Raw genomic sequence first — 25,035 nt, 5'->3', positions numbered from 1 at the left:
AAGGGACCCTTTGGTGAGTTTACCGTTTCACGCAGAATCCTTCAGTCCTCTATTGTGTAACTGCTTCATTGATGTATTAAGTTTCTTTTATCCCTTCCCCCCTACACATTCCCCTTCACCACAGGTAACCCCTCTCAGGTACCTGTTGTGTCACTACGTATCCTTGACTTTAAATGCATCCTTGTCAAATTTGCTGTACTGCTTTGCATGTGTAGGTGTTTTCAAATCTACAAAAATAGTAGGGCGCTACATGTGTTATTCTGCTTCTCTGTACTTCAGCTTGGCACAGGTGCAGAATTGTGACCTCTGTTTACTTTCATACGCAGAGGAAAAAAAAGGTCTAACAAATAGCAAAAGTTGGTCTGGATGGAATTCAGGCGTAGCTCTGAGTGGACGTGAGTCCCACGTCCCCTTCTTTTGAAACACAAAGGTAATGCCTCGGAGAGGGGAGGAATAGGTCCCCTCGGGGAGCGGGGAGCGGATATGCCTGTATTCCTTTGAGAAGTTTCCAGCAGTCCTCCCTGGGAGGGGCAGGAGAGGGCAAGGATGGGACAAGATGAAGATGCAAGAACCAGAGGGGTCCTTAGGCGGAGGTGGCAAACTAGAGACTGGCAGGATAGATCCAGCCTGCAAACGTGTGTTTGTTTCTCACCGTGTTTGATTAAAAAGCCAAGACATTTCACATACAAATCCAGAGATTTGGCTTCTCCAGAAAAATCACGTGGCTTGGCCATTGGAGCCCATTCCCAAAGGAATGATCAGCAGAGCTGAGAGGCACTGCCCACTTGAGGCAAGGCAAGGGCTCTCCGGATGGCCACAGGGCTCCGCGTTCTGACGTGACACCTGCTTCTCCACCCGTCCCCTCACGCTTGTCTTGAATTTCATCAGCTTCTTAAAGGGGGCCGCGACCCAAAAAATCTTCAAGAACTATGTTCCAAGCAAGGATGCCAAAACCTGGCCTGGAAACTCCTCCTGCTCCCCTTATACCATTGCAGACCTGATTAATTGATCAGAGCACTTTTTCCTACTGAGCTTAGACTCAGCTTCAGAATCCTTCTCAACACTGCGTTATGGCAACCACCACCAAAATGCCAGGCTTGGCGCTCGAGATAAAATCTATTCGCCATTCCTGGAAACCCAATCATCTCACTCTCCAGAGGAGACTAAGGCCCAGAGAGCAGAATTGACTTCCCCAAGGTCTTCGCAGCCTGGGGACAGCATTGCCTAAGGATTAATATTATGCTCATCAGGTTTCCCCAGATTCCAGTTTGTCTCCCCAGAAAACTTAAGCGACCTCACCGAGATCAATTTTCGCAATTACTAATGGGGGACTGACCATGTGCCAGGCACTGCCGCCAGCCGCAGAGGATGTAACAGGGGACGTGATAGGCAGGCCTGTGCTGTTGTGGGCTGAACAGTCATTTGAAACAGAAGGACAAGAATTATAAGTGTAAGAAGTGCTTATAACAATGGGGCTTAACATTGCCTGGGTAGTCAAGGAGGGCTTCCCAGGGGAGGCAGTGACATGGCAGCTGACCTCTGAGGGGTGAATAAGGAGGAAAGAGCTTTTTAGTCAGGGGAAATATCACTGAAGGCGCTGAGGTTGGAGAAAATGTGGCATCTTTGAGGAGCCAAAACAAAGCCCCAGGGCCCCAGTGGTTCAAATATAGAGGGGAAGAGGCCTCGCCCCCACACCCCAAATCCCCGCCTCCTGCTTAGCATCTTTACGTAACTATAGATGTCTTTTATTGATGTCTAAGTCTTTTGCCCACTTAAAAACAGTTTTGCATTTCGCTCTTTTCTCTTAATATTATGTTGTGAGCATTTTCTGAAGTCATTACAATTTTTTCGAAAACTTCATTTTTAAGAGCCGTGTTACATTCCAACACATTCCAACACAATTTATTAAGTAATTCCCCTATGATAATGGATGTTTAGAATGTCTCCTGGTTCTCACTGTCCTAAATAATATTACTGTAGCATCTTTAATCTTATCATTCACTTTTTAATATAGATTTGTACAAGTTAATTACTGATTCAAATATGAACGTTAAACCAAAAATTTTAACTTCCACGCTCAAAGTCTCTTTTAAAAAAGGGTTTGTTAGGCCATTTCCAGGAGAAACAAAAAGAAGAACAAGAAGACTGATCTTGGGGCGTGGAGTCTAGGCCACCAGCAGCGTGGCTAGGTAGGAAAGACGCCATGTCTGTCACCCTGGAGTTTTGCAAGTGTTTTTATACATCAAGTAGGAGCGAGAAAGGTATATGCTATTCTGAAAGGATTTGCATTAGCTACAGACAGAGGGGATGGGTGAGGGGGAAGCGGGGCCAGTTCTGGGACAGGGACAGCAGCGTCTGCAAGGAAGAGGTGTCCCCTCCTGTGCACTGGCCATGGGCAGCAGGTGGGGCGGTTGGTGTGTAAATTAGAAGCGGAGGCTCCTGGAGTTCTGTGGTGTCTGGCTCTTCTCTCTTTTGGATAATCATGGAAATAGCCACCTGGAAATTAATCCCAAATTCCAACAGACGTACAGGAATGTGAGCAGTGTCGTCGAATCTGGTCCACAGCCCTTCGCAGGCTCACTGTGCTGTCTCTTTCACCCTCTCGTCACTGTAATTTTAATTTTGAACATCTCAGAATTTTTTTTTTTCCTCGTCACGATGAACATACAGCTTTATACACATTGTCTCACATAAGACCTACAGTCACCCTCCAGAGATTCCCAGGGGAGGAAGCTCAGGCTCATGCTTGGAGCGGCCCATGCCCAAGGCGACTCATTCACATACGTGACAAGGGAGTTGGTTGGGAGTGTGGACCGTCAGGCCCACCTCAGACCTGAATCGGCACCTCTGTGCTTCAACCAGCTCTCTTGGTGATTCTAATGAAATTAAAGTTTGAGAAACACTGACCGGCTCCAAGTTCCTCATTTCCAGTTGAAGAAATTGAAAGCAGAAAAAGAAAGTGCTGTGACTGAAGTAAGGTAGATTGTCCCCAAGCCAGAACGGAAACCAAGGTCTGGATTCAGAGACTGTGCTCAAACCGATGCAGGACAGGGTGAATCCCCCCAAGTGGGGACTCGATTCCTACAGAGAGAGAGAGACACAGACAGACAGACAGACAGACAGGCAGACATGGGCGGACAGACAGACAAACGGAGGAAGACAGGGAGGGAGATCTTGATTGCACACAGAAAATTCAAGCACGCTCCAGAGTTAGAGACAAAAGGAAAGTTTATTAGAGAAGGAATAAAGGTCCACAGAGACATGGTATCCTCTCAAAGACAGAGAGTGAGAGAGACCTCCAGCGTCCAAGGAATTCAGTTTATATCTGTTTTCCTTTCCAGGTGTGAGTCTGCAGCCTTCAAGGCGCGGGGAAGTAGCTGTTAGTCATCTCAGCAGGAATCTTCCCGTATGTTCCCCGTGTCTGGCCCTGTGCCTATCAGCCAGGTTCCCATGTCCAGCTGCACTTAGCAGGCTCTGATTACAACTTGGTTTAATATTTAGTCAGTTGTGTATTACAACTCGGTTTAATATTTAGTCAGTTTGTGTAGTTATCATGCCTCTTCCTATATTAAAACCACTACCCTCTCCTGGAAAACCTCATGGCAGTTCAGTCAGGTTACACTTTGACAAGGAGAAAATTCTGATTTGTTCTAAATTAAATTACAGCAGGCCAGAGAGTGGAAAGAAGAGACAAGAAGGCTACTCAGTCACCAACAGCAGGGCAAAAACCAACAAGAATGCTTACATTCCTGAGCATCTGTTGGAACTTGGAATTAACTTCCAGGAGGCTAGTTTCCAAGATTATCGAAAGAGAGAATAGCCAGGAGCCATCGAACCCCAGGGGCCATCGCATCCTGCATATGCACGAACTTTCCAGACTACTGCCCACAATTAATCCAAAGGAGCAAACACTTTTTTTCTGCAAACTCTGCACCTATCCCAGAACTCGCCTGCTTCACCTTCCCAACCCCTTTATCTATAGCCAATGTGATTCTTTCAAAACAACTTACACCTTTCTCCCTACTATTTGTGTATTTAAAAAAAAGCCCATCAACTCCAGGATGGTGGGCACAGCGCCTTTTTCACCTGCTGCTGGCGGTTTAGACTTCATGCCCCAGGACCGGCTCCTTTTTCTTGCTAGCAATGTGGTCCAATAAACCCTTCGTTTATTGGGACGTGGTTCCATAGTGCAGTGGTTAGCACATCTGCTTCACACACAGAAGGTCCTCGGTTTATGCCACAGTCCATTGTCTACAGCCATGCCACCCTGAACAAGCCCGATGTCTGATCTGAGAAGATGTCTGATCTTGGAAACTAAGCAGGGTCAGGCCTGGTTCGTACTTAGATGGGAGACCACCTAAGAAGACCAGGTTCTATAGGCATAATTAATAATAATAAAAAATAAAAAGACTTTCAACATAGAAGTTTTTTGTTTAACCACTCCCAGTGGTTCAACTCCCATTACATGCTTGCCAACATTATTATTGGTTTCTTTTCTGTTTTTGCTTAATTCGATAAGTGAATCACCATGTTTTAAACACGCCGTATGGAACCACCTAAAAAGGGGTGTCTGTAGTAAAAATCTGTAAAGATACACAAATCCTCTTCCATGGAAATATCACCACCACCATTTGCATTTAGTAAATTAAGATTACTGTACATCAGGTTTTTAAAAATAGAAAATAGCAACCGTTTGATGAAAATATGTTATCCCACATGCTTATAAGCATTTCCTTCTCATTTTCCCAGGTTAATTCAGGTGCCAGTATCCATATTGGAAACTGAGTTATTTGAAGGGGTCAAATGGCCCAGAAATTACAAAGGCTTCTTCCCTGGGGGTCTGATAAGACCACCCCACCCCACCCCACCCCCCAAACAGTTCCTCCTTCAATCAGGCCCTGAATATGGCAGAGCTCTGGGCACAGCACTGAGTGAATGCCTCCAGTAGATGGCAGCATTTCACAGTACAAGGGCTGGTGAGGCCTGCTGACCCGGAGGACTGAAGAAAATCAGCTCCTGGATACTCCCCCAAAGAGACGTGAGCCCTTCCTCAGGGAAAAAGAGATCTGACTGCCTGTGTGGGCCCTATCGGCCCTGCACAGGGTATCCAAGGACTTGGAGATCCTGGACCAACTGAGCAAGAAGGGCCCTTAATTCATCATCTTGTCCAGTGCTACCCAAGCTGTGTTCAAGGAACTTAGGACCTAGGAACCTGTTAAGAATGCAGATTCTCAGGCCCCTCCCCAAAATACTTTAGCCAGAAACTTGGAGGGGGGCAGCAATCTGTGTTTCAGCGAACCCTCCTGATGATTCTGACACACTCGAAAGTTAGAGAAGCACCTGATTATCTCCAACTTCCTCATTTTAGGAATGAGGAAATTGAGGCCATACAGAGGAGATAGCTCATCACACAGCTAGGCAGTGGCAAAGACCACCCTAGAACCCAGATTCCCAGTGTCCTTTCCACCTTAGCCTTTAAGTAGCTTCTTTCTTTTCTGCATTTATTCTCTCAGTCATGCACGCATGCATTCAGACTGTCATTACACACTTCGGGCTGCGATGGAGGACCAGGCATTGGGGGCGGTCTCACCTTTCTTCTTCATAGTGGGGCTTCCTTCCTCAAGGCTAGGGGTCCAGGATTCAGTATCACGGAAGCATCTACGGGACCTTTGCCAGCTCACCCCGGGTGTTCTCCAATCCTAGTCCAGATGGAAGTCTGATGTGGGCTGCAGATGGCCCCCCATCCCCAGCTACCTCCTGTCTCCTTGTCCTCTTTCTTGGCACCCTGGGCTCTCCATCCCATTCCTTACCGACAATCAAGTACTTGCTCTTGGAAGAGGCACAAGCTGAAAGTTATCACTGCGCCCTCTCCCCAAAGGATTAGTTATTAAATCAAATAAAGCCCCCAGGGTGGGGTTTGCTCTGATGGGACCCGGGCAGATCTAGAGCCCTTTCTCAACTTGGGCATTATTAATATTTAACCCCATGTGCTGGAGGATGTTTTGCAGTATTCTCAGCCTCTACATGTGATGTCAATAGAATCCTCGCCAAGTTATGACACCTGCAGACATTGCCCAATGTCTGCTCTGGGTAGGGTTGCTGGGTAAAACATACAATGCCCAATTAAATGTCAATTTCAAATAAACAACAAATAATTTTTTAGAAATGTGTGTCTCAAATACTTCCATCCTATATTTTTACTTGCTGAATCTGGCAACTCTATCGCAGGGGCAAAATCTCTCTTCTTGTGAGCCCCTGGCCTAGATCTAACTTTTAGGGTCTGGAGTGTGGGATCAGTAAGTGAAAACAGCTGATGATATAATCAAAGGCCATTAGCCTAGGAGGGCAAGAACTTTATCATCCTCATCCCTGTATCCCCAGAAAGAAAAAAAAAAGGAAAAAAAAAGTAGATTCTCATTAAATATTTTGCCTGATAATATGTGTGAAAACACTGAACTGTATCAAGTCCAATACCTGAGTATTAATGAGCCCAGGACTGGTCATTAAGGACACACTCTCTGCCCTCAGGAAGCTTATGGTTTAGCAAACAAAAGCCAAAAATGGTGTTTGGTTTGACTCACAGGATACTTTTTAAAGATTTGACTTTGCGGTCAACATTCTAAAATTGAAAGCCATTACATAAGTCATAATTCCTAGTGTCTCTTCGAAAATGTGGCCCATCTTTCAAATACTTGGAACGTCTGGCAGTTGGGCCTGCATTCCCAACGGCAAGGCCTGGCTCACACTTAGAGATGCTGGCCTGCTTTGGCTGGGTCACGTGTTCCCTTATTCCCCACAGTCCTCACCACTCCCTGTTGCCCCATACCAGCTTCCTTCACTCGTTCATGTTATCTGCCTGGCACCTGGACACATTTCGATTTCAAAGCTCTGGTCCAGTGGGGAAGAGGCATTCGAATGGAAGGTTCTTTCAGGTGATCATGTAAGGCAGGAGCATTGTTCCCATTTTACAGATGAAGAAACTAAGGTTTAGGGAGCTTACGTGGATTGCTCAAGGCTGGCGCATCGTTCCCATTTTACAGATGAAGAAACTAAGGTTTAGGGAGCTTAAGTGAATTGGTCAAGGGCATCACAACTAGGCTGGATTAGAACCCAAGTCCCTTAACCTCCAGGACCTATGCCCAAGCCCTACCCTCAGAGTTCCTCATGAGAAACAGCTCGACTGCAGGGGCAAGAACCTGTGGCACTGGGGACCCAGAGGGGAAGTGGTGACAGGGACGGAACACCAGACCTCCCCGTGCTCACTCATCTGTGATGTGAGAAAGAGCAAAAGTAAGAGAAAGCCAGTTTGGGGACAGCAGCTAACAGGAAGTCTCATCAGGACCCAGGACCAGGTCTCAGACACCAGGACTCCTCAGTGCCCGGCAGGGTCAGGGAGCTCAGCCACAGACAACCGTGAGTAGCTTTTTGGTTGTTTTAGTTTGAGTGTCTTCCTCGTTCCAAAAAACCTGTGTTCCTACCTTACACCTTGTCCCCTGGGATGTAAGAAGCTGGGTGGGCCTGCCTGGGACAGAGGATTGATGTCATATGAGTTTTCAAGAACCAGTCACGGGAAGGCTTAGGGCTGGTGTGGTCCTCGCCCTTGGACATGACAAGAATCATGTCCACCAAGGTCAGGATAGAAGGTGATAATCGCCAACATGCAAATGGCCTTACTGTGTGCCAGGCACTGCTCGGAGGGCCTTTCGTGGCTTAATTTATTGAATCCCCACAACCGTATATAGTCAGTTCTATCATTAACTCCCATCTTACAGAAGGATGCTAAGCAACTTATCTAAAGTTACACGGGTGTTAAATGAGAATACCAGGCTTGAACTTAGGCACTTTGGCTCCACAGCCCACTCTTTAACCACTTAGACACCCCGCCTTACAAGGTGCAGGCTTAAATAGCAGATGGTGGCCCAGGAAAGACCCCAAAAGACTAGGGCTGGAAGAAGACTTAGAGATCATCCGATGAATCCAAGTGCCCTCATTTGACAGATGGGGAAACGGAGGCGCAGAAAGACTTGCACTCCCGAGCGAGGTAGCTCAGAAGCGTAGTCTAGTGGAGTCCACACACTGGTTTATGGAGCTTCCACTTGGCGGAACAGCAGTGCTTATGAGTGTGCACTGGGGCCGGTGGCCAGGTGTGGATCCTAGCACTGTCTCTGGAAACTCTACGGTCTCAGACAAATTAGTCCACTTCTCTCCCACTCATCTTCCTTTTCTGAGAAATTCGGCTCAAGACCATCGCTCATAGGCTTGCGATGAGGGTTGATTGGATGATGCTGGCGCCGGGATGGGGACCTGCACTGGGCTCAGAATGGCTGTAGTGGAGATTTTGGCCTTAATGCCATCTCTCCTTGCTGTGGATTAGAAATGAGAATAAATGAGGCCATGGCTGTTTTCCCCTCCAATGAGTAGCACATAGACCCTTTGAGGGCACCGAGGCCAGGAGGGGATAGGGAGGAATTTGGGGAGGCCCTGGGAGGTGGCCCCTTACCCTTCCCTGGGCCCCAGCATCAATTTCTACCAATGAAACACGTCCTTTACCTTTCGGCCAGCTAAAGACATAACGGTGGTTAAGGCGGGCTCACTGTGGCCTGGCTGGCTGAGCACGGCCCTCCAGTGGCAGTCTCTTCTCTTCCCCCCTTATCTGGTCGCACTTATTAATCTTACCGCCTGCTCTCAGCTGTGCATAAAATGTTATTTTATTTATTCTTATCGCAGCATATGCAATAGGACTCTGAGCCCTCATCCTAATGGGCTGGTTGGTGATTGAATCTCAGTGTGTGCTGAGCTTCCCTTGGCCCCACCTGCACCTTCCAGCAAGGACACTGACTCAGAGGGTCACAAACAGAGTGTAGAGTGTGGGAAGCCCCTGGTTTGTGTGCCCCCTAGTCTTCTGCTCCTCCTGTGAGGGATGCCCATTGTCCAAAGGGGCTTGGTCCCCTGAAATCTAACCCTGTCCACTTCTCTAGCATGCCTGGAGTCAAGTCTTTGTCAAGATTCAACTCTACTGTATCTTAGTTTCTTCTCCCAGAGGGCCTACCATCTTCCCAAGAAACTTCTGGGGAGCAGAACCCAGGTCCCCAACACTCAAGGGACCCATGACCTCTAGTGTCTTCCCTGTCTGGGGCCATCTTTTCTCTCTCCCTGCCTTTGGATCACAAATGCAGGCTCTTCTCTCTACACCCACCTAGGACGCTACACTAGCTTAACCTTCACGCCAAGCTCAGGTTTTCACAGAGGATGGAAAGAAAGGCTGTCTTCACAAGGCTTCTACTTTCTATCCCCACCCCCGCACAAAGTTCCGAAGCCAGGAGATTAAAGGGGTGCTCTATGAAGGGAGACAGGCAGCCCTACCTTACAGAAAAGGGAAACCTAGGCTCAAAGGCAATGGTGATTTGTTCACATAGCTGGTGGTATGGGGAAAGCCAAGACTCAGACCTCGGTGCACCTGAATGCAGAATCATGGTATATTGTGAGAATCACATAGAAGAATGCGCGTAGGAAGTGCCTTGTGCTAGCCTTACAACTTTACTTGGATGGAGGCTCACAACAGCCTAAGAGAGAGATGCTATCACCACCCCCATCCGAGAGGTGAGAAACTGAAGCTCACACAGGCTTAAGACCTTGCAAACAAAAGTCACATAGCTGGTGGTATGGGGAAAGCCAAGACTCAGACCTCGGTGCACCCGAATGCAGAATCATGGTATATTGTGAGAATCACACAGGAGAATGCGCGTGGGAAGTGCCTTGTAGGCGCTAATGTGCAATGCAGCCTCGAGGAATGGTCAGATTTCTTTCAGCAGAGTTCAGGAAGAGATAAAACCATTCCCTCTTCCGTCCATCTCGTGGGAGGGGAAGGGTCCACAGAGCATGAGATGTGTCCTGCCCCTAGCTCCATGCCACAAAGACCCCAAAAGCCAAGGGAAAAAAAAAATGGCAGACAAGGGCAGAACAATGGGATAGATCAGGTGGGGTGGAGCCCCCAGTGTCATTAGAGCCAGGTGTGGGAGGAAGGCTCCCAGGATCCCATCTAAATGGGGAGGATGTTGGTGAGACCCTAAGGTAGAGGCAGGTTGGGTTAAGAATCCCATGGGTTTTGCTCCCACCCCCACAGGGGAGGCCCCCCAGTCTTCTGCTTACACTGCAAGTTAGAGGCAGCTTTTCCCACCAAAGCCTCACCCCACCCCCTCTCCTCTCTCTGTGGGTTGGGGCTACCCACAGTTCCTCTTTGAGAACCACAGCTGTGTTCACGGTGTTGCCTCTGCCAGAATTCACTGAGTCCATCTTCTGTGCATCTCCATGGGTATGTTTGGGTTTTGGGGAATCCGATGGAGCAGGAAGCATGACTAGGAGTCTGCTGAGGACCAAGGAGGAGCGAGATGCTTCTCTAGTCCTCACAGGAGACTCATCTTAATATTCACTTGACTGATGAGGCCAGAGGCTCAGACATAACGGGTAAACGGCAGAGTTAAGAGTCAAGTCCAGGCTCATCTTTCCACTACTTCCCATCAGCTTTTCCCAAAAGAGAGGAGAAGATCGCGGCACCTGTTTCCATCTTTTTTTAATTAGCGAAAAATTATTTTACTGCTTAAAAGATATTTTTCTCAGTGTGAGAGCTTTTTGGATAAATGGAAAAATCAAAAACAGCAGTTAGGATATTATGCTACGTGAAAGAAGTTAGACAGACAAAGGTAAATACCATATGATTTCGCTTATATGTGGAATCTAAAAAATAATAATCATAAAACAAGATAAATCATAGATATAGAGAACAAGCTGATAATTGCCAAAGGGGAGGGGACAGGGAGATGGGTGTTAGGGGAAAAAACATATATTGAAGAAAACTATGTGATGAGCTATTACTAACCTTAAGCCCGCTTAAGGTCAGTAATCCATTAAACTCTATTTATTGAACACCTGTCGTGTATAAAGGTGGGATGACAGGTTCTGAGGACACGGAGATGACGAGACGAGCCCTCATCTGGGAAAACAAACAAACGAACAAACGCACAAAAGCAGCAGTTAGTGGTGATCGAACCAAGGATAATCTCATGACTCCCAACCAAGCTGTTTACCATTTAGCCACTCAGTGTGGCTTTGGCCGATATATGGTCTTATTTTTAATTTTACATTATTGAATTTATATCTTTAATGAACCAACAATGAAAGGCAGGAAGCAAAAGGAACTCTTTCACTCACCCCATTTACTCCTCACAACAGTCCTGAGTGGAGATATTTTTATTATTCCCATTTTACAGATGAGGATACTGAGGCCCAGAGAGATGAGTAATTTGCCCAAAAGACCACAGACTTAATAAGAGGCAGAATCAGAACTCAAACCCGTTACTCAGGGCTGGCTCTTAAGCCTGTCTATATATTTCCTTCTTATTCTCAGTTGATCCTTCCCTGTTAACCACCTCTCTTCGCAGAAGCAGGAGATAGAAATCCAGGTCACCTTGCAAATTAGTGTACTGTATTGCTGGGTCCGATGCCAAATCCCAGACCAAAAATAGTAACATATTTTCCTCTTTACAGTCCCAGGACCAAAAGCAGAACAGACCAACAAATGCACGTGAATACATTCTATTGCAAAGGGGTAGAGGGTGTGTGCATGAGCATCGGCTCCCTAGATCTCAGCCCATCTCTGGCCTCTCCTCATCTCTCCACGGCCTGAGTGCTCACAGCAGGTTAAATTTATCATCAGCCTCTGCCCAGCTGTCCCTGTGAACCTGCAGCCACTTTGTCACCACTCGCAGATCTTAGGGGCCCAAAGCCCGGTCGGTCAGTCTTTGTGCCGGGACTGGTTCCCTCCGTTATAAAATGGGAGTGATACCAGTCCCCTCCTTGGCTTGTCATGAAAAATATTTGCGTTCGTGTGTAACGTGCGTACAGTGGTGGCTGGAGGCAGAATGCGGTAAGCGCTCGCTCAGCGTTACTTGCTATTATTGTCCTAATCCCCAGTGTGTTTCAAGAGCTACTCCTCCAGAGCTCTCTGCCGCACGGCTGCCCCATCACTCCCAACTCTGTTCCGGGGGCCAGCCGGATTCCAGCCCCACCCCCTCCACTGCCGCAACTCTAGGAACAGCTAGAGTTAAAGTGAGGACAGGGACCCCCTCCTTTAGGCTCCGGCTCACCCGGGAACGGGTAGACTAACCAGAAGGAAGCCATGGGTGATTCAGAACACATACCATGCAATTAACATTTTTTCTACTCTCTGTGGTGTAGAGAAGCCACCGTGGAAAGTTCTTGTCATCATTTGAAGGCCTCTCTGTCCCTCTGGTTCTAATGCCTTGCTTGTCCTACAAAGAGAGCACATGATGGGCAAAAAAAAAAAAAAAAAAAAAAAAAGCCCACTATTTCCCAGTGTAATTTTAACAATTTTAACAATGTTCCCCAAACTCACCTACTCCCCGCCATGACCACACACTTTCCAATGGCCGATGACCAAGCTTTCAACAGTAGCGAGCTACCCCCAAGGTGAGGGAGATCAAGACACAGTCATCAGTGTCATTTACACTTTATTATGACTGAGTTTTCGAAATTTCCTGTCGCAGATTTTCTTTGAAAGAGGGATATAGGTCTTTTCATTCCTATTGTAAAGGTGAAAATAAAAGGCAGAGAATGGGTCACAAGGGAGCTCCCCGTAGGGACAGAACTAAGACACATGTGTTCAGACAGCACGTGAAAGTGTCCGTCATGAGCCCCTGAACCCTGGGATCTGGTGAAGCAGAAAACAAGGAAATTTGTGCTACTTACAGTATTTCGAGAGCACCCGCCCCACCCGGAAGAGGAGAAGTCCCCGGGAGAAAGCTGCAGGAGCCGGCTGAGCAAAGGGGAGCAGGAGGTATGACGATTCCGGGCCTGGGCCTGGGTTTAAACAGGCTCTGCCCTTTGGTATGGCCTCTGGGCAAGTCGCTTCATCTCTGTGCCTCCTATCACCTTGTCTGATGGTAATAGTACCACCTCCTTTGCTTAATGTGAGAATTGAGTTTACGTGCAAAGCCCTGTGCTAGGCACACAGCAAACCATTGTTATTCAGGTACATTTCCTCACTGACACCCCTCACCCCCCCCCCCCCCCCCGCATTTACAGAGGGGCAAGTTGGGCTCTGAAAATCTATTCCTAAATCCTCTTGCCACAGATCCTTTGAGAGTCTCTTTTGAAATGTTAAGCCAGGCATTCTTCTCTTGCTGGGATAGACTTTATCAAGCCATCTTTCCCCCCATAAATAGATCAGTTGTGTCCACTTTGAAAATCTGGAAGAATATAACCACCCTTAAGGATTTTCACGAGTGTCAGAAAGAACTCCTTCAACCAATTCGTTCAACAAATATTTACCAAGCAGCCAGCGTGTGCAGGTAGTGTTCCAAGCATATGAGACACGAAAAAAAATAGTCTTTTAGAGCTGACATTCTAGTGTCTTAGCAGCCGGTGGTGCTGCTGGAGGCCCTGGTAAGAGAAAATGTTCCAAAGAGGAAAGGATGAAAAGGGAAGAGATTGTCCCCAGAGTGTTAAAACACCTGTTGCTCCCCCCTCCCCATCTTCTGGGGGTGGGGGGGCGGGGTCTGGCAACAAGTCTAGCATAGCAGCCTGGGTTTGAGTTCTGACTTTGCCACCTACAAGCGGTGTGACTTTGGGCAAATCCATCCATCAGAACCTCGGTTTCCTCATCTATAATATAACGAAAATAAGACAACTTACCTGCAAAGGGCAATTGGAAGGATAAAAGAGACAATGCAGGTCAAAGGCCTCGTATAGTACCTGTCGCAAAGGAAGCACTGGAGAACAGTGACAAATGCATGTGCTTCGTAAACTTCAACCACAATGACATACCGCCACAGGTTGAGTGCGAAAACAGAAATAAGAGTCCAGCTGCCAGAGAAGAGATTTGCCAAAAAAAAAAAAAGTATTTTCACTAAAAATATGTTGTATCTATTAACTTGTAATAGGATTATTAAAGATATTTTTAAGTTGTGAGCTTTATTTTCTAATACAGTAAAAACTGATGGATGTAACCTACACCAGCGAGAGCTCTTTAGGGTCCGGGTAATGTTTAAGACGGTAGAGAAGCGCTGAGAACTCAGAGAACCGCGGCTACTTCCGGCTTTCCTGAGCTGTCTTTCTCACAGCCAGTTCTGAAACCTGATAAACACCCACACCAGTCCCCTGTGGTTAATTGCACAACTTCCAACTTGGAAGCACCCTTTGAGAACTCGCCAAAAAGCCCCTTCTGATGCGGATGGACACACTGAGACCGAGACCGTTTCATCTGGGGTTATCCGGATATCAGTTCCACTTGAAACTGGAACTGGAATCCAGATTCCCGTCTCCTTGGTCCGGGGCTCCTGTCGTGACAGCAGGCTGACAGGTGCTGATGTCTTCACCCCCCAGCCTGGTTAATAACCGTCAGGCTCCCAGTGCATTCTCAGCTTCCTGTTCCCTTAACTCTAAAATCCTGAGTGGAAACAGGATCTTCTCCCTCCTGCCTCTCACCTCCCTCCTTGACTCCCCCAACAGCCCAGGGCACAACAGAGATGACTTTGGCACTCATTTGTTGCCAACTAGCAAAGAAGTTGGGAGAGTGAGGAGAAAGCTATCATGTGATATACATGTTACATATAAGCTGCCCTCAGTGGAGGGCTTGCTCTGTGCAGTAACTGATCACTGCACATCAATTAAACCTCATGCCTCACCACCATCCAGGAGATAAGTACCGTTTGTTACTCCCATTTTACAGATGAGAAAACTGAGAAAAAGAAGTGAGTGACCTTATCCGAGAGCACAAAGCTAACACTTGGCTGAGCCGGGACTGGAAGTCAGGTCCGTCTGACTCCCAAGTCCCTGGGCCTGACTGGTAAATCTTTGCCGGTGAGATGGTCAGGACTCCACCAGGCTGGTGGGGACAGGACTATAGTCTAGCTAATGACAGCAATGGAGGTGTTAGCGAGTGGAATTGGTCAGAAGAGGGAAAAAGCCAAAAAGAGGGGGGAAAAAAGGATGTAATTGAGCCCTGGCACTAAAGATGAAAGGTCGTCTGTGCCTGTCAGCAGGGCCCCTCGCCCTGGTCACCGACGTGTGTTAGATCCTGGCCCTTGCCCAACCCGACTCTGGCGTAACACGGGGCTCAAGTCCTGCCACTTGCGGTGGAATTTGGGGCGAGTGACTTGCCCTCTATGAACCTCAAGGAACACTACCTACTTTCACTTCAGAAAAAAGCTGTGAGTCTGCCCCCACAGTGAAAACTGTCAAGTGCGCTATAAATGCAGGCATCACCAGTTCGTTCTGTACGAAGGAAGTTGCATGGGGTAGACGGTAGCTGAAAAGAGGAAGAAGATAAACTGCCCGACGAAACTGTCCTGTGGGCAGATTTCATATCTGTCAGTTAATGTGCCAAGCATTTGTGGGGAGAAAAGAATGTAGAGCGACAGGATGTAGACCCTGGCCTTCAGAGGATTAGACAAGAGGACAGGTCCCCAGTGCACGCCACCCCCCCCACACACACACCCAGCAAGTTTCTTCACATCTCGGGGCTCATCCTCATCTTTAAAAGATGGAAAATAATAATACCAGCCTCCCGGGGTTGTTTTAAGGTTTAGATGAAATAGCACGTGGCAGTGCTAGTACAATGCCAAGCACTCATTATCGTTACCATCTGGCCTTTTCATGTGGCAATATTGGGATGAGAAATAGTAAGTGACTCCTCCAGAGAACTGACGGATACCAGATCCAGGGCTCATACCTGGAGGACCTGCTTTTTAACTTAGGACTTTCTTTCCACATATCGCGTGCACACTCTCTCTATATTTCAATCAGGCAGCCACACTACGGCTTAATTTGTTTTAAATAATTATTTAATCTGCACTTCAAGGATGCAGGGATTCGCTTACCTAGTCACAGATGAAGGAACCAAGGCTCAGAGAGTTTGAGTAATTCGCCCCAAAGTTGCACGGCCCACCAGCAGCAGAGATGGGTTTGAACCCAACAAGGTTTCAATCCAAAGCCCTTGGCACTTAACCTTCATACAGTGGAAAGCGGCCTCAGACACCATTTAGTCCAGTTCCTCCTGGGAAGGAGGCTGCGAATGATACAGACAGATGGCAACAGACAGTCCAGGGAGAATGTGTGTCCAGACGGGCTGGTGATGACCCCACAGACTTCTGGATTGGGGCGATGAATGGCGAGGGGATAGCAGGCTTGGGGTGGAATCCTTCACCCCCACAGAGCAGAATATCGGGGACTGGGTTTCATTGACAACCAACAGACATTTGAGAGGGGAATTATGGAGACCTTAATGATGCTCTTTTGTCCCCATTCTGTAAATTACAAATTTTTTCTTAAAAGGACAGGAGGTGGCCTATATTATGAATTAGGGAAGTTGAAATAAAAGCAAAGCATTAGAAACCACTAATAGGAGCAATAAATGAGTCAAGAACCAACCTTGGATGACCCAGGCCTGCAGGTGTGCATTGCATTTAGCTCTGAGTTTCCTGGCAGCCGAGGGAAGAGGAAACACAGAAATCTGTCTGAAGAAGCTTGCTTTTTTCTCTAATAGACATTTGTTCATTCATTCATTTATTCATTCAATAAGTCAATTGAAAAATGTTTAAGCCCCTACTTTGTGCCGGGCCCTGTGCTCAAGTGCTAGAAATCCCAGGAAGATTATATTAAAGAAACTGGTTCAGGAAAAGACCCTTTTGACAGCCCTTTGCATCTCTCCCCTAGGGCAGCTTCCGTATTTTGCCTGGTATCCGTAAACTTCTCCTAGGACTTATATCACCAGAGAGATTTTTAAGTTCCTTCCCCCAAGTGCTGCCCACCTCCCGTGCCAAGTCCACTTTAGGAATGTCTACCCTGGCGTTCTGTTTACAAGGTCAGAGGGCCTGGACAGTCGCCAGCCTTCTAGTTCACTTCCTGCTGTAGACCTGCTGCTTGTGGTTCTCGCCACTTCCCGCAAGCCTGTTCTCTGGGTCAGGAGCACTGTGGTGAGAAGCTCACGGTCAGGATTAGGGTGAATGAGGACTGGGACTGATGGGTAATGTCAGCCATGAGCTTGGCAGTGGGGTGTGGTGGCTCAGGGGCCATCTAACTGTCTTGCTTTTCTGGGCTGAGTTGCATCTCCATAAGGAGATGCTTTACTTGAAAAGATCTCCACTGACAATCTACTGTGGGCTATTTTTTGGTATGAGGGGCAGTAGAATACAAAGGTATGGCCATTCCCTGACCCAGATTCTACTCTCAAAATTAGAAACGCACAGTCCAGGAAGTAACATGGGGAATGGACATCATTAATAGAAGGTATACAGTGATCCACGCAGTAGGATTCAATGACTTTCATCTACCTGGAGGAGCAAGAAGAAACCAGGGGATGCTTCCTGGAAGAGGCGGCTTTTGATATAGGCTCTGAAAAAATAAGTGAGATTTGGGCAAAAGAACATAGCCTACAATCTCGAACTCCAGAAAACTTCCTTGCTACTGCAACCAAGTACTACAGCACAGAGGGAGACTAGGAAATGTACAAGGAGTCTCCATGACAACTTCCCACAACTGGACATAGCACCAAGAGCCCAGCCTGTTAGAAAGCAGGTCAAGAGGGTCACCTTGGTTTATTAATGATGAATTGTTCAGGCAGGTCCAACAGGTTTTAAAAACGTGATGGTGCTGCCATCACAGTGGTAAAGTGTCCACTGAGAATGAGCGGAGGTCTTTCTATCCACCTCAGCTCTCAGGTGGAAGATGGACAAGACTCAAACACGAAATTCTATGAGAATCTTATAAACTAACTCTGTTAAGGATTTCCTGCCTTTCATTAGACACGTACTATAAGCCAAGCACAGTGCCATGAATTTAGTAGACTTCTATCATTTAATCTGCACGAAGATGTGATGAGAAACAGAGGCTCGGAGAGGTGAGTAACTTGCCCAACACCACAGAGCCCATAAAGTAGAGACCTGGATTAGAATCCAGGGAGGTCTGGCTGTAAAGCCCATGCCATTGGGATCCGACGTGGTGAGTTTCCTGGAGGAGACCTAAGAAATCACCTAGTCAACCCACCTGCTTTGGAGACGAAAAAAAAAGACCCAGAAAGGAGAAGGGACCTGCCCAGAGTCACTCAGGGACTGAAACATAGGCCTCCGCACTCACAGCGGGAGGTAAAGACAACTCCTCTTGGCCTCTAATCTCAGCTCCTCACTGCAGGTGTAGCAGCTGGTCGAAGGGCAGATGGAGGGCCTTCTCACCTCACATCTTGTCCTCCCTCCCCAGGTGCCTTCAGGCTTTACACACGGCAGTAATGGTGGGGCCACTTGTGAGTGTGGCATTCTTCCACTTCACACTTTCACTTCAGGTCAGAAAACCCCCAGGCACACCTTTTCCTGAGCAGTTTTCACAGCCCTCAAAGTTTCGTTCCCAGACACTCAGCCCGAGTCAGGCTCCAGGCTGCAGCCCTGGATACCTAGGCAGCATGGCCGGGCTCTCTGGGGAAGGAGTGTCAGGTGGGGCTTTGGCATTTTTTTTTTCCTTTTTTCCTTTTTTTTTTTTTTTTTTTTTTTTAAGGTAGGGAAAACGCTTGGTTGATCGGCTCTCTTTTAATCTTAACATTTGTATGGCGCCAGGTCGCAAAATGATTTTGTATGCATCAGTGGCTCTTAACATGTGAAACTCCACTGACATGCTGATAAAAATATGAATCCTTTCCACATAACAAATGTGCAGAAATAAAGTCTTAATACACTTCGAAAGGATTGCTACCCTATCGCAGCCGACCCACAGACCGACCCACAGACCGTGTTAAAAAGCCGTGATGATCAGCAGCTCATTTGTTTTGTTTGTTTGTTTGTTTTCCAGGAGAATGGGACAGGTATTGTTATTGTGATTTCAAAAAGGAGAAAGGGGGCTCAGAAAGTTAAGGGACTTGCCCAAAGTCACATGACAAGCCGCAGCAGAGGCGGAACCAGAGCAACAGTGTAGCGAATATCAGTGCTGAGTATGTAGATGAATCTTTGCCCTGGATAAAGGCCCCATCTATGGCTCCAAAAGAATTTCTATCTACCCAGAGGTTTTCCTGTTGCTCCACGCATCCCGTCTTGCTAGGACCCGCATGCAAATGTCTGCGTTTTCTGCCCTGACCTAATCTGGAAAATAACCACAGGCTGGTGGCCATGTCAGGCCTCGCTGAAGCGCAAATGCAGCCACTCCCACCCCTGGCATCCCAATTCTAGGCTGGACTCTGCATGGGGTAAGCCATTCTCTGAGAGGACAGTTGAGGGGGAGGGCTGCTGGGGGACAGGGAAGAAGCGTCCAAAAGTGGCAGGGTCAGGACGTGGGAGCTGAGAAAGACTTGCCTTATCCACTTATTTGTGACCGGAGTCGAGAACTCGGGCTGGCACCATTTCCTGTCTCGACTCAAGTGTGACTTTGGCACCGTTCAGCAAAGTGCCTCTGTCTCAGGGAATACGCCCCTTTTCGGCTTCTCTGGGTAGAATCATCTCGGTGCTTACTTACAGCGCAAGAGTTTTGTCTTATGCCTCGGGGAATGTGGAAACTAGTTCCAGCTCTGCCGTTAGTTTGTTGGGCGACCTTAGGCAAATTACATACCCTTCTTTGGACTGTTTTCTCAACGGTAAAATGATGGAGTTGATTAAATAAGAGGTTTTCGATCTGTTTCTTGGAACCTGAAGATTTTACAGAGGAACCTGGGCTGCCTTGAAGAGAGGCAATAGCTGACATGGACTCAGATTTTACCTGATTTATGAATCGGGGTTCCACTGACTGCAAAACGCATTCTGCTCTCTTAAAATTTAAAAAACACTGGGTTATAATAAGGGCTGCCATTTATTGAGCTCTGTGTTGAGCCAGGCATATTATTCTTAACAACCTCACCGAGTAGGTGAATTATCCCCGTTTGAGGATGCTCCTAATAATAACAATAAGAACGTCTATGTATTCTGTTAATTTACTTAAATCCTCACGAAAACTCATTGTACAGATGAAAAATAGGGAAACCAGGCATGCCTTGAACAAGTCCCCTGCCTCTCACCCTCCTACCCCTCACCGGGATTTGAACCTGCACTGTGTGCTGTGTGCTCGCCCATCACACACACACATACATATACTCTCTCTCTCTCTCTCTCTCTTTCTCTCTCTCTCTCTCTCTCTCTCTCTCTCTCTCTCGTCCTACTCCATTTGAGAAAACACCTTTCCATTTAAATGGGTCTCATTCATTAAGCAGTTTTTTGAGCATCTGCTGTATAGCAGGCACTATACACGGCACTGAAGACCCAAGAATAGTGAATGGTCAGTCCCTGACCTTGAGAAGCTGCGTGGCCTCCACCAAGTGGTTTAACATCCCTGAGCCTCCTCTGTCTATGACTTACCTGAGGCTAAGTCTTAGGTGAAAAGTAAATAACCGCGATAACCACTGTGCGCTTCACAGTGCCTGTGCCAGCCTATACCTCTGTCACACACTCGAAGTCCTCGTGACTTCACACTGTCTCCAACGCTCGATACTGTCAGATTTAATCTTTTGCCAATCAGATCGGAGTGAAACTGGCATTTCTGTGGATGCTCCGGAGGTTAGACATCTTTCCAAAGGATTATTGACCATTTCTCTTTCACGTCTGATGTTTTTCTTATTTGTGGCCTCTCTCCTTTTTTCTTAAGCAGTTTGTCTTACTATCTTTTAAAATATCTAGCTTCGGCTTTTATCAATTCTTTCTGTTCTTTATTGTTTCCCCGTGTTACTAATTTTTACTCTTCTTCTTCTTTTGCATCTATGCTTTTGTTCATTTTCTAATTTCATGAGTTGTGTGTGTCGCTCGTTAGTCTTTTTTCTTTTCTGATATGAGCATGTAGGGCTATAAATATCCCTTTTAATACCACTCAGATGCACCCCGCAAGTTTTAATATGTTACAATTCTAAGTCCTTTCTAATTTCCTTTATTATTTTTTGACCCAGGAATTATACAGAAGTGTGTTTTTAAAGCTTTGTACTTATGAAGTTCATTAGTTATATTTTTTAAGTTCTTCATTTCTAAACAAATCGTACTATGGTTAGGAAACATGGTTTGTATGTTACAGATAATTTTTAATTTGTCAAATTTACTTTTCACCTAAGACTTAGCCTTAAGTAAATGACATTACCTTGGACATTTGGTAAATGATCACAGTTGCTTGAAAACGACATATATTCCCCAATTATCGGGTGCTGAGTTCCATACATGCCTATTAGATCAAGCTTGTTAATTGTGTGTTCGAATCCTATACAGCCTATTAATTAACATATTGTCTGCTTAATCTGCCAGCTTCTGAGAAAGAAATGCTAAAATCACTCACTATTCAACTTCACTTCAATTCAATTCCACAAATATTTATTGAGTAGCTATTGTATATCAGATATTATTCTAAGCCCTTATATAAGTGAACAAAATAGCTCCTTGACCTTGTGGAATTTAAACTCTAGTGGAACAGACAGGAAACAAATAATGAAACACAATAAATAAGTAAGTAATGTAGGGTAAATTATATGTTAGTTAGAATGTGATGAGTGATGAGAAGAAAAAAAAATAGAGGGACCCAGAAGGACAGGAAGGTGGGGTAAGTTACAGTATTAAATAGTGTGATAGGGCAGATTGAAAAGTTAAAATTTGAGCCAAAACTTGAAGAAGATGAGACACTGAGCCAAACATATATCTAGGGAAAAGAGTGTTCAGGCAGAGGGAACAGCCTCTGTGGCAGGAGGCTGGACCCATCAGAAAGCCAATGTGGGTAAAGCTGGTTGACCAAGGGCAGCATGGTAGTGGGGAGGTCAGAGAGGTAAAGGGGTCAGAGCACATAAAGCCTTCTAGGCCACTGTCAGTAGTCTGGCTTTTATACCGAATGGAATGAGACCTATGCAGCATCGGGACTATGGTATGATCTGACATTTTAAAAAGATCGTTCTTGCAATTATGTTGAAATTAGACTAAAGATGGGTCTGGTTAAAAGCAGGGAACCCAGTTAATATTATAGTAAACCAAGTGAGAGATGATGCCTGATTTTGAAAAGGCTAAATTAGATCAATGCCATAATCACTTCCTAAATAAAAGCTTCAACTCTGCTCATCTCTCTCTTGGTTTGTGTGACTGTCATTAGCAATTTTACATCCACTTTGTTTTTATACCCTGCAAATCAGACATTTTTTAAAAATTGACTTATACATTTACCAACTTCTTTGTTTACAATTCCTTCTTGCCTTTCTGTTCTTCCCTCTAAAAATAATTCCTTTAGATGTATCTTCAGCAAAGGTCTGCTAGTGGGGAATTCTATTTGTATATCTTTATTCTGAGTGATAATTTAGATTTTTTTTCCCTCTATCCTCTGGCTATTAGAAAATCTTTCTATTAAATTTAATTGTGATTCCTTTGCAGGTATTGTATCTTTCATTTCTGAGTGCTTTTTGTTTTTGTCCTTGGTGTTCTGGAGTTTTATTGTGATAGATGTGAATGTAGAATTAGTTAGTTTTTAAAATTCTGCTTGGAGTTCACTGTGATTGCTGAATCTCAGGAGTCATGTCCAGGAGAATTCTGGACAATTCTTTACTATTATCTCTCTCTGAATAGTGCCACCCAAATGCCCACCACAAATTCTACTCTTCCCTTCTGAAACTTCGATTAGATATATTTAAACCTTTCATTCAGTCCTTCATATCTCTTAACCTCTTTCGTATTTCTCATCATTCTATCTCCTTGTGCTACATTTTGCAAAATTTCTTCAGATCTACCTTCTAGATCAATGCTTTTCAATGAGTCTATGGTGCTCTTTAACCCGCTCTTAAGATTTTCTTTTTTCGATGACTTTATTTTTCACTTCCAGAAATTCTACTTGATTCTTTTTCAAATCTGCTCAGTCTCGCATTATGTATTTATGTTTTTGGTTCCCATTGTTTAATCATACTAAACATATTTTTATAACATATACCCATGTGACGTTCCTCGAAGTCTAATTCTGTCTGACACATCTGCTAACTTTTGTTCGTGTTTCCTTATGCATTTTGTAATTTTGCATTGTGAGCTCAAGGTCCATGGGCCTTTATATGTGGGAACCTCGTGTGACCTGGGTAGATAGTATATCCCTCTAGAGAAATTTTGAATTTATCTTTTAAGAATGTCTCATACAATATTTGGGTGCCCTGCTTTTTTATTTTTTCCTCATTATTTAGGACATAATTATACTAAAAAATGATTCATTACCTGACATTCATATTTATCTGGACTCCTATATTTTATCTGGCCATCCTATTGGTGGGAAGCCAATGTCTTGTCTCCCATCCCTAAATAGTTGTTTAAACTTCAGTATCTTACTTACCAAAACTGGCAAACAAAACAAAACACCAATGTAAAAAACTTCTCCATCTTACCGCCCTGGATTTCATTTTTTCTTGGTTTTTATTTCCTCTTAATTTTTGACCCTGGGAGTTTTCCCTTACTTTCAAAGGGAAGCCTTAGGATTACTCTTTTTGAAAACAAAAGACCAAAAAGCTTGCAGACCACTTCTGCTTTTTGAATTCCCACACACCCAGTATAGACCTAGCGCCCCACTAGAATGGAGAAAGGGCAAAATACAGAGGGAACAAAATATAAATCGCTATGTCAACATATGATCCATCTGCACAGGTAAAAGGTTTGGCTAGAGACAGTGATTGTATGAGGTCATTTTTGTGCTGATTGAAAAAGACTCATTTCTTCTTCTCATTGTACTGCAGTAAAGACCTTTTGGCAAGCCCAGCAGAAGCTGAGGGACCCACCGCATGGAGAAATGCTCAGTGATGGAGGCAGCCAATGGCTCCAAGGATGGCTTGGATTTCAACCCCATGAAGGATTACATGATCCTGAGCAGTCACCAAAAGATAGCCGTCGCGGTCTTGTGCATCACCCTGGGCCTCTTTAGTGCCCTGGAGAACCTGGCTGTGCTCTACCTGATCTTATCTTCTCACCGGCTCCGCAGGAAGCCCTCATATCTGTTCATTGGCAGCTTGGCTGGGGCTGACTGCCTGGCCAGTGTGGTTTTTGTGGGCAGCTTTGTAAATTTCCATGTCTTCCATGGCATAGATTCCAAGGCTGTCTTTCTGCTGAAGATCGGCAGCGTGACTATGACCTTCACAGCCTCTGTAGGCAGCCTGCTGCTGACAGCTATTGACCGCTACCTCTGTCTGCGCTACCCATCTGCATACAAAGCCCTTCTCACCCGTGGAAGGGCACTGGTGACCTTGGGCATCATGTGGGTCCTCTCGGCATTAGTCTCCTACCTGCCTCTCATGGGATGGACTTGCTGTCCCAGTCCCTGTTCTGAGCTTTTTCCTCTGATCCCCAATGACTATCTGCTGGGCTGGCTCCTGTTCATTGCCCTCCTCTTCTCTGGAATCATCTACACTTACGGGCATGTCCTCTGGAAGGCCCATCAGCATGTAGCCAGCTTGACTGAGCACCAGGGCAGACAGGTGCCAGGAATGGCCCGGATGAGGCTAGATGTGAGGTTGACCAAGACCTTGGGGGTGGTGCTGGCTGTGCTCTTCATATGCTGGTTCCCGGTACTAGCCCTCATGGTCTACAGCCTGGCCACCACTCTAAGTGACCAAGTCAAGAAAGTCTTCGCCTTTTGCTCCTTGCTCTGCCTTATCAACTCCATGGTCAACCCCATCATCTATGCCCTGCGAAGTGGGGAGATCCGCAGCTCTGCCCACCACTGCCTGGCCCGCTGGAGGAAGTACCTGAGGGGACGTGGGCCTGAAGGAAGAGAAGAAGCCCCGAAGTCCTCAGTCACTGAGACAGAGGCTGATGTGAAAATCACCCAGTAGCCAGATTCCAGAGGTCTATACTGCTGATGTGGCCTCTTTCACAGTTTTAAAAAAAAACAAGTCAGAATCATTTCACTCCCTGGAGGAGAGAGAGCCATCTTGACTATCTCATCTTATCCATCCCCAGGGGCCTGGACATTTACCTTTTTTACTAAAGAGTGTTGGCACTGACCCCTCAAGGGTAGCCTGGCCATGCC

General features: G+C 46.1%; 1 protein-coding gene and 2 long non-coding RNA genes across 6 annotated transcripts; 1 reads left to right on the top strand and 2 right to left on the bottom strand.

The window, feature by feature from the left end:
• Window positions 1–1,818: 1,818 nt before the first annotated feature.
• On the bottom strand, window positions 1,819–3,396 carry LOC118601695. Its single transcript, XR_004950533.1, has 2 exons — window positions 2,785–3,396; window positions 1,819–2,608 (listed from the first exon to the last, which is right to left on the bottom strand). It is a non-coding gene; the product is annotated as an uncharacterized LOC118601695 (long non-coding RNA).
• A 3,870-nt stretch (window positions 3,397–7,266) lies between these two features.
• On the top strand, window positions 7,267–24,886 carry CNR2 (cannabinoid receptor 2). 4 transcript variants are annotated; one of them, XM_016126796.2, is made up of 3 exons: window positions 7,267–7,413; window positions 18,853–19,243; window positions 23,747–24,886. In XM_016126796.2, the coding sequence occupies exon 3, from the start codon at window positions 23,792–23,794 to the stop codon at window positions 24,836–24,838; it is 1,047 nt and encodes a 348-aa protein (XP_015982282.1). In that variant the 5' UTR covers window positions 7,267–7,413; window positions 18,853–19,243; window positions 23,747–23,791; the 3' UTR covers window positions 24,839–24,886. The 4 variants fall into 4 exon arrangements, with proteins under 4 accessions (XP_015982282.1, XP_015982280.1, XP_015982279.1 ...); XM_016126794.2 differs by lacking the exon at window positions 18,853–19,243 and adding an exon at window positions 12,768–12,853; XM_016126793.2 differs by lacking the exon at window positions 18,853–19,243 and having other exon boundaries at window positions 7,268–7,413.
• Window positions 10,600–12,564, bottom strand: LOC118610048. Its single transcript, XR_004953734.1, has 3 exons — window positions 12,413–12,564; window positions 12,198–12,308; window positions 10,600–10,990 (listed from the first exon to the last, which is right to left on the bottom strand). It is a non-coding gene; the product is annotated as an uncharacterized LOC118610048 (long non-coding RNA).
• Window positions 24,887–25,035: the final 149 nt, after the last annotated feature.

Source organism: Rousettus aegyptiacus, unplaced genomic scaffold, assembly GCF_014176215.1.
Source record: "Rousettus aegyptiacus isolate mRouAeg1 unplaced genomic scaffold, mRouAeg1.p scaffold_m13_p_1, whole genome shotgun sequence".
Lineage (NCBI taxonomy): Eukaryota > Metazoa > Chordata > Mammalia > Chiroptera > Pteropodidae > Rousettus > Rousettus aegyptiacus.
Note: the sequence above shows the minus strand (reverse complement) of the source record. Positions and strands in the feature narration are given on the sequence as shown.